The sequence below is a fragment of the Podarcis filfolensis genome, assembly GCF_964270895.1.
Source record: "Podarcis filfolensis genome assembly, chromosome: W".
NCBI classification, from domain to species: Eukaryota; Metazoa; Chordata; class Lepidosauria; order Squamata; family Lacertidae; genus Podarcis; species Podarcis filfolensis.
In genome coordinates, this window is record NC_139619.1 from 35,755,222 (window position 1) to 35,763,530 (window position 8,309).

Below are 8,309 nucleotides of genomic sequence, written 5' to 3' on the forward strand. Positions count from 1 at the left end.
GGCACACGATCCATCAACCTCTCACCTCTCATGCTGATTCCCATGGATCAGATAACCAGCAGCGTTTGCTACCATATGTGGGGATCTCAAGCCTACTAGTCAGAGGAATTGGCCACTCTCCAGGTGCCCGGCTTGGATTCCTTGTTGATCTCCCCCGTCAGCGACTCCCGGCAAGACAAGGCGAGATCTCTTATCGGCGATCCTTCCCAACGTGAGAAGAACACAACCATCCCTCCTCCCTCACTCCCAGGGAGGGGAGAGAGACAGACAGAAATGTATTTACATGCCTTTATTTCTGTCTTTCCAGCAGTGCAGAGAAAACATGTCTGCACTCTCTTTACATCAGCAGCAGAGAGTGAATGACTCCTCCCATGTACTTCCAGTACAGGGTCATGTGACACTCTGAGCTAACATCCGGTGCTCAGTGCACAGAATAGACTGTCCCTTGTTCCCACGGTACAGTCCCATAACATCAACATCCTGTTTGGCTTTCCAGCCATCTGGAGCACTCAGCAGCATTGCTCCTTTTTCGTAACACAGTGGGCCTAACCAGAGCAACATGCAGAAAGTCACGAGTGTGGGGGATGGGAGGAGACACACAATGCATGTGAGGACGCAATGCTTCCTGGGGTCAAGATTGTGGGATACCTCTGCCACTTGTGCCACTCAGCACTTGTGTATTCAGGCAAGGATGTCAAACTGGTCTACATAAAAAGCAAACACTAGAAAGAAAGGATACGGACTTCAACAGCTTCAGCATCTGCGCTCAGCAGGCGCTTCACTTCCTTTTCCACATCTGGAGACTCAATGTACTGGGCCAGAGAGGAAGAAAGAAAGAAAAACAATATTACGTACCCACAAGTTGGTTGTGCCTCAGCCCAAAGTACAAGTTCAAAACATCTGGAGGGCACTGGGTTGGGGGAAGCTGCCTTAAAATATCCTATGCTCCCTTATTTTATACACTGAAAAACATAAATCAGTGAATCATGGGAATTCCACTTGAAAAACAGCAACAACAAAACAGACCACACAAGACTGGTCAATCTGTTCCTGCTGACTGGATTATTACATTTTGTCAGTCAAGGATATGTGATTTCTCTTTGTTTGTTTTTGTTTTGTTTGTTTTTTAAGAAACCAGAATGACCTATAGTGGGATTTTTCCTATAAGAAAGAATGTTTGAAGCAATGTGCATCTTTTGAAACTGTGGCTACTACTCATGAAGGTTATATATTACCTCCAGTATCAGACACATACCTGCTTCTGAATACCAGTTGCTAGGAATCATAAATGGAAACAGGCTATTGAGCTCAGGTCCTTCTTATGGGTTTAATTAACTATGGCAAGCTGTCAAATATACATTCATTGAGAGTTCTAGATGGAGACACAACTGTGCTGGTGACCCCCTGTTGTTGTCTTTCTTGTAAATGTAGCGATGAAATCATGCCAGACATTTATCTGATTTGGTGTAACTTTTAGCCTGCTTCAGTTTGCACTGTGGTTGGCTTTCTGCCACAGCATGTGTGAGCAACAATTCAAAACTAACACCAAACAAGGAGATGCAACTCACCTTTTTCTTGGCTGTCTTCCTGAACCGCCTCTTCCTCACATTCTTCAGTGGGAGAGTAACTGGAACATCACAGCAAATTAATTACATGGGGCAAAAGGGAGAGCTGAAGGGCACTGTGACTTACTAAGGGAAAATGGATATTGATCAGTGAGCTAGGCAGCAAAGATGAGAACAGCCAATGGCAGCTCCAAGATTTGGAAAAAACCAAAGAGATGAGTGAGGGTGAATCTTGTATTGTATTGGCAAACAATACTCCAGCTCCTTGAGGATCAGTGGAAGGGACTTTTCTGGAGGTAGAGTGGGAAGCAGGCACAAAGTTGAGTAAGGAAGGTGAAATGAAATATAGTTATTCTACTCACTGCCATGATTCCAGAGGAACATTTTCTCTCTATCTTTGTCTTTCTTCTTATTGGCTTTGACATCGGTACTTGAAAGAGTTTTAACATTAGTTGTCGCCGGAGCTGGCTCTTCCTGAGTAGAGTATAGTTCACCATCCACAGTGCACACAAGCATCTGAATCCCCACAAAGAGAGGCAACTGTTATATGCAAGGTTGATGTCAGGGATTCACACTGTTGGGTACCTGAAGGCTCTAATAACATTCATATTACGATTATGCTGGTAATAGTAAACTTTATTATCACACATTTTTGCACATTATTCTTATTTATGGCTATGGATGTAGCCATCTGAAGTTTCAGTATGGTATATGTTTTGTTTAATATTTGTACCTTCCTATTACTTTGGTATTTGAATTCTTGAACTCATGGAGATAAGGGCCCCATCAAGATCATTGTGCCTGATGGCTGACCAAAATCTGAAGGGAGCACTGGTTGGATATGAAAGCACTGGGGAGAAGAGGAGGCAACCAACCATTTTGTCACCAACAGTATTTGGCACAAGCATCTCTAAGACCGTTCAATTTTCTTGCTTAGGGGGAACAGCCACCTGTAAGGAATTTCTCACACTCAAAATTGGGTGTAGATGTTTTACACCATAAAGTGCTTCTAGCATGGAAATGAGAGTGGGGGCAAAATTGAGACTGTGTACAAGACACAGGGGGGACAGAGAAAGTCTGATATCCAGACCATGAGACAATACTTACTTGGCAAATATCTGCTGTCTTATAGAAAGTCTTCTTATCAATGGTTTTTAAACTCTCTGTGATACAAGGCAAGTCCACCAGCCTGGCGGCTAATGGGTCTACTCGCACTATCCCATGGCAGCCATCTGCTGCAGAGAGGAAAGTAGGGTTGCACTTGAAGATTCATGGTATCTTATTAGCAATTGAGAGCACAGTTCTGGCATGTTTAACATGTATGCATGTGCGCTACTTCATAAGAGCCCTGCTGGATCAGACCAAAGGCATATCTAGCCCAGTTTCCTATTTGCCTCAATGGTCGCCCAGAGGACATGAGTGCAATAACCTCCTGCTTGTGTTCCTCATCAACTGTATTCAGAGGCATACTGCTTCTGATATCGGAGGCAATGTAGCCATCAGAACTAACAGCCACCAGTAGCCATGAATTTGTCCAATTCCCTTTTAAAGTCATCCTAGCTGGTGGCCATCACTACATCTTGGGGTAGCAAATTACACAGTAACTATAAACTATTAACTATAAATCATGTGAAGAAGTTGTTCGTTTTGTCTGCCCTCTCAACATTTGGCTCCACTGGATGCCAAATTCTATGACAGAGTGAGAAAAACTTCTCTGTGTCCGCATCATTTTATACAGGCATCCTCACACTAACAAGGGGGTTGCTTCCAGGCCCACACATAAGTGAAATCGTATAAAGTGTGGAACACCCTCTAAACTCCCTCTCATACCAAAAATACTGTATCAAAAAATATGCACAACTAGAATTGACATTCTGGGGTCAGCTGGAGGCTGCATAGGAAAGAGGCTGCTGCTCCTGTGCTACCCCGCATGTCGGCTGTTAGACAAGGAGGCTGAGCAGCCAGAACAAAGCCCCACTGTGCTTCCGGTCTCTTCGGTGCTTCCTCTGCCCTCACTGGTATCGTCTTCAGGCTCCATAGAGGGTCTCCTCGTGAGCCAGCTCCCTCCTGCCATTTCTGGGTTTGGATTGAATTATTTAATTATTTCCCGGTCATGCATGAGTAGATCACACATAAGTTGGAGGACACCTGTACATCTCAATTATGTTTTCCTTTATAACAAAAAAATAATACTGGCTTACTGTGCAGAACTTTGATTACTGCAACATTCAGTGATAACTTGCAAATGTGAATGTGCTATCATTAAAATAATGCTCATGTAACCTCAAACACAAAAGTCACCTACTGAACAGCCAATCAAATCAAGTGATATTCATGCATGTGGAAACCAACATTACAGGTGGGAACATGTATTAGATATATTATCTTCCTGATGTATAGATAGGAGAAAAGACCAGTTGTACTACCCCCATTTACAGAAAATAATAATAATAAAATTTTATTTATATCCCACCCTCCCCAGCCGAAGCCGGGCTCAGAGCGGCTAACAACAGTAAAAATAACAGTTTACATAATATCACAATCAATTAATTGAAATACATTCTAAAATCAATTCAGAGTCAAATTAATAGCAACCATTGGGCTAGAGATCTATAAGGATAACCGAAGGAGGGGGTCAGACTGTGCCTTGGCCAAAGGCCTGGTGGAACAGATATGTCTTGCAGGCCCTGCAGAAAGATGTCAAGTCCTGCAGGGCCCTAGTCTCTTGTGACAGAGCGTTCCACCAGATCGGGGCCACGGCTGAAAAAGCCCTGGCTCAGGTTGAGGCCAGCCTAACCTCCCTGTGGCCCGGGATCTTCAAGATGCTTTTATTTGAAGACCGTAAGGTCCTCCGTGGGACATACCAGGAGAGGCGGTCCCGTAGGTACGAGGGTCCTAGGCCGTATAGCACTTTAAAGGTTAAAACCAGGACCTTAAACCTGATCCTGCACTGCACCGGGAGCCAGTGCAGCTGGTATAGCACCAGGTGAATGTGATCCCAAGGCAAGGACCCCATAAGGAGTTTCGCCGCGGCATTCTGCACCCGCTGGAGTTTCTGGGTCAGTCTCAAGGGCAGCCCCACGTAGAGCGAGTTACAATAATCAAGTCTGGAGGTGACCGTCGCGTGAATCACAGTGGCTAGGTCAGGGCAAGAGAGATAAGGAGCTAACTGCTTAGCTTGGCAGAGATGAAAAAATGCCGCCTTTGTTATAGCTGCAATCTGCGCCTCCATGGAAAGGGAGGTGTCGAATATTACACCCAAACTCTTAATGGACGGTGCTGGCACTAATTGCACCCCTGCAAGAGATGGGAGTTGCCCCCTCCCAATCCCATATCGTCCTGACCCAGCCAAAGGACCTGTGTCTTTAAAGGATTTAACTTCAACCGGCTCCCACGTAACCATCCAGCCACAGCTTCCAAACATCTGATCACTGTGTCTGGGGCCAAGTCAGGATGGCCGTTCATCAACAGATAGAGTTGGGTGTCATCAGCATACTGATGGCAGCCCAACCCAAAACTCCGGACAAGCTGGGCGAGGGGGCGCATAAAGATGTTAAAAAGCATTGGGGAGAGTATCGCACCCTGCGGCACTCCACACACCGAGGAGTGGTGCGACGACAGTCCCCCCCCCAAGTGCCACCCTCTGTCCCCGACCAGAGAGAAACGAGCGCAGCCATTGAAGAACTGTGCCCTGGATCCCCACGTCGGCGAGGCAGTGGTCCAGACGTTTGTGATTGACCATGTCGAAGGCTGCTGACAGGTCTAAAAGAATCAGCAGCCCCGACCCACCTTAATCCAGCTGCCTGCGGAGATCATCTGTTAGGGCGACCAGAGCCATCTCAGTCCCATGACCAGAGCGGAAGCCATATTGGAATGGATCCAGAGCCAATGTTTCATTCAGAAACCCACCAAGCTGTTCAGCAACTGCTCTCTCAATCACCTTACCCAGGAACGGAAGATTCGAAACCGGGCAGTAATTGGATAGATCTAAAGGATCTAATGATGTTTTCTTTAACAGCGGGCACATCACTGCCTCCATCAATTCCCCTGGGAATGTCCTGGTGCCAAGGGACAAATTGATGATATCCCCTAGGGGGCCTTGCACCTTGTCTGGACACACTCTCATCAGCCAGGACGGGCACGGGTCAAGAGGACAGGTGGTGGGCTTTCCAGCTTGGAGGAGTCTGTCCACATCGGCTGGGGATATCTGGTCAAAGTGGCCAATACTGGACCCGAGGACAGTTGAGGGGCCTCCAGTTCCGTTATTGTATCCAAATTGGCAGGGAGGTCACGGCGCAGCAACAGGACCTTCTCCGCAAAAAAGCTCGCAAATGCCTCACAGCTATGTGTCAAATTGTTATTTAAGTTTGGCTGTCCCTCAAGGGACGGTAAAGACCTAATTATACTAAAAAGTTGCGCCGGGCAGTTTAATTCAACTTTTCCACAGCTTTTAGAGAGTGTGGAGGCATCAGTGACAGAACAATCCCTCTCCCTCCCCAGCAATTTCAAGTAGCCCCACCCAATAGCTTCCTAATGATTGGGCGTTCTGAACTATAGGACCTGATGAATAGCTTAAGGTAATAAATGTGTAACAACAAAAGCCAAGTGTTCTAGCCGATTAATTTTTACTCAGACCAGACTCACTGAAATTAATGGGCCTAACTTAGCCATGTCCATTCATTTCAGCGGGTCTACTCTGAGCAGGACTAGCACTGGATACAAATCCCAAGAAATAAGAACTCATTGATCTGGTCCTCTTACCATGCAATTCTATGGTGAGCCTGTCCTTCAAGCTGATACCTCCAGACTGGACTGCCCTCCGTACAGTAGAAGCATGTTCCTGAAAAGGCAGAGTTTACAATAGAGTCATACCTCAAGTTGTGTTTGCTTCACATTGCGTTTTTTCAGGTTACGAATGCGGCAAACCCGGACGTGTTTACTTTCGGGTTTGCCGCTTCGTGCTCTATCACGTCACACGCAGGCGCAGAAGCGGTGTTCTACTTACGGAATTTTTGGGGTGCAAATGGCACCCCGAAACGGATCGGGTCCGTAAGTAGAGGTACTGTCAGCATTTTCATCCCTTCCATTACAAGGATCACCAGATCATGTTTGTTTTACTTTCTGTCTGAGAGAAAGGAGGGGGCGGAAGCTACTCTTCCAGACTTCCGTCCCTAGTACTGTGTGTCTTTTTCTTTGATCTGCCTAGAGACAAGATGGCAGTATGAGAGAGCTGTTTCTCTTGTACATGTTTGTTATGTCCTTTTATTTGTTTAATTAGGGGAAAAAAGAAATAAATTAGGTATGCAACAAAACCTCCACAGCTTTGAGACTTCTGGTTGGTCACCCGGTATGGCGGACGAGAGCCCTTTCATTTGAAAGAGCCCCAGTGCATTGAAGGCTGGGGAACCACTAGAGCGTCGCGGTAACCCAAAAAAACCCCCTCAGATTGAACATTCTGAGGACCTGGTGTTCCTGAGGGTGCCCGGAACGACTCCCCCGCTCCCCAGTAGGCTCTTAAAAAGAGCTCCGAGAGCGAGCGGGGATGGAGACTTGGGAATAGTCTCGCTTTCTTCACTGCACGAAGCTCCAAGTCTGGCGATCGTGAGCGGCCAATTCCTCCAAAATTTAATTGGAAAATCGTGAGTAAAAAGGATACAATTGGGACATTTAATTTGTAAGGGAAGGGACTTAAAAACGGAGGTCGGTCCCTTTCCGCTGAAGCAATGGAGAAAACAGCTACCTCTGCCAAAGCCGCGAACTAAAATGCGACTTTTAAAAGACTTTCAAGTTGATTTTTTAGAACCCCCTTCTAGCAGGGGGAAGGGGGGGGTACTTTCTATTTAATTAAACCCTGCAGAAAATAGACTGGAAATAATTGACCTTTTCTTTTCGGAAGCGGACCACCCGGTGGGGAAGGCTAGACTCCATTGTGACGTCACAAAGGTACAGGATACTTTCAACTTTCATTTTCCTCTTTGGGAAAAACAAAGCAACTGCAGCTGCCTGAGCTGTTAAAATACTATTAACAGTATCTCTACCGCCAAATATAAATTCTAAGTGAGACAGTATCCATTTGGGAGCTCCATTTGAGGAGTTAAAGGGGTAAAAAGGAAATTAGTGAAAGGAGACACTGCTGAACTTTAAACTGAGGCTTGTGGAGGAAATCTGCCTTCCTCCTCATCTCCCCTTTGTGACTGTGACTGAGACTGACCTTGGATAAAAACGCTATGGATGGGGGAGAGAAGGGAGAAAAGCTCGACAAAACAAAGCTAAGGAGGGGCTCTAAAGCTCAAACTTTTGAAGAGTCTGTGATGCAACTGTTACTTGAGATTAAAACTGAAGTAAGAGGTAATCAACAGAGCATACAGGAACTGAAAAAAGACTTTGCTGACTTAAGACAAGATTTGAAAGGGGTTAAGACAGATGTGTCAGGCCATGAATTAAGATTAACACAATTGGAAACAGTGAGAGTTACTGATTTGGAGAGAACACAGCAAGAAGCCTCTAATTCAATTGAGTTTTTACAGATGAAAGAGAGGGAAAATCATTTGAGATTGAGAGGGGTACCACAGAAAGAGCAGGATAATTTGAAGGACTGGCTAAATGATGAATTTTCAGCTTGTTGGGATCTCCAAAAAGAGGAATTAAATTCTTGGATTGAAAAGGCCTATAGATTTGGACCAAAAAAGATTCTAAAATTACACATGATTGTATGGTAGTCTTTAAGACTAAAGAGCAAAGAGA

The 8,309-nt window shown here is 45.5% G+C and overlaps 1 protein-coding gene across 1 annotated transcript; it reads right to left on the reverse strand.

Annotated features, from left to right (window-relative positions):
- Positions 1-722: 722 nt before the first annotated feature.
- Positions 723-3,497, reverse strand: LOC310753732 (transcription initiation factor TFIID subunit 7-like; the record flags this gene model as incomplete). Its single annotated transcript, XM_083595077.1, has 5 exons — positions 723-812; positions 1,569-1,627; positions 1,928-2,081; positions 2,673-2,800; positions 3,491-3,497. 5 exons carry the CDS (start codon positions 3,495-3,497, stop codon positions 723-725), a joined length of 438 nt encoding a protein of 145 aa, XP_083451203.1.
- Between the last annotated feature and the right edge of the window lie 4,812 nt (positions 3,498-8,309).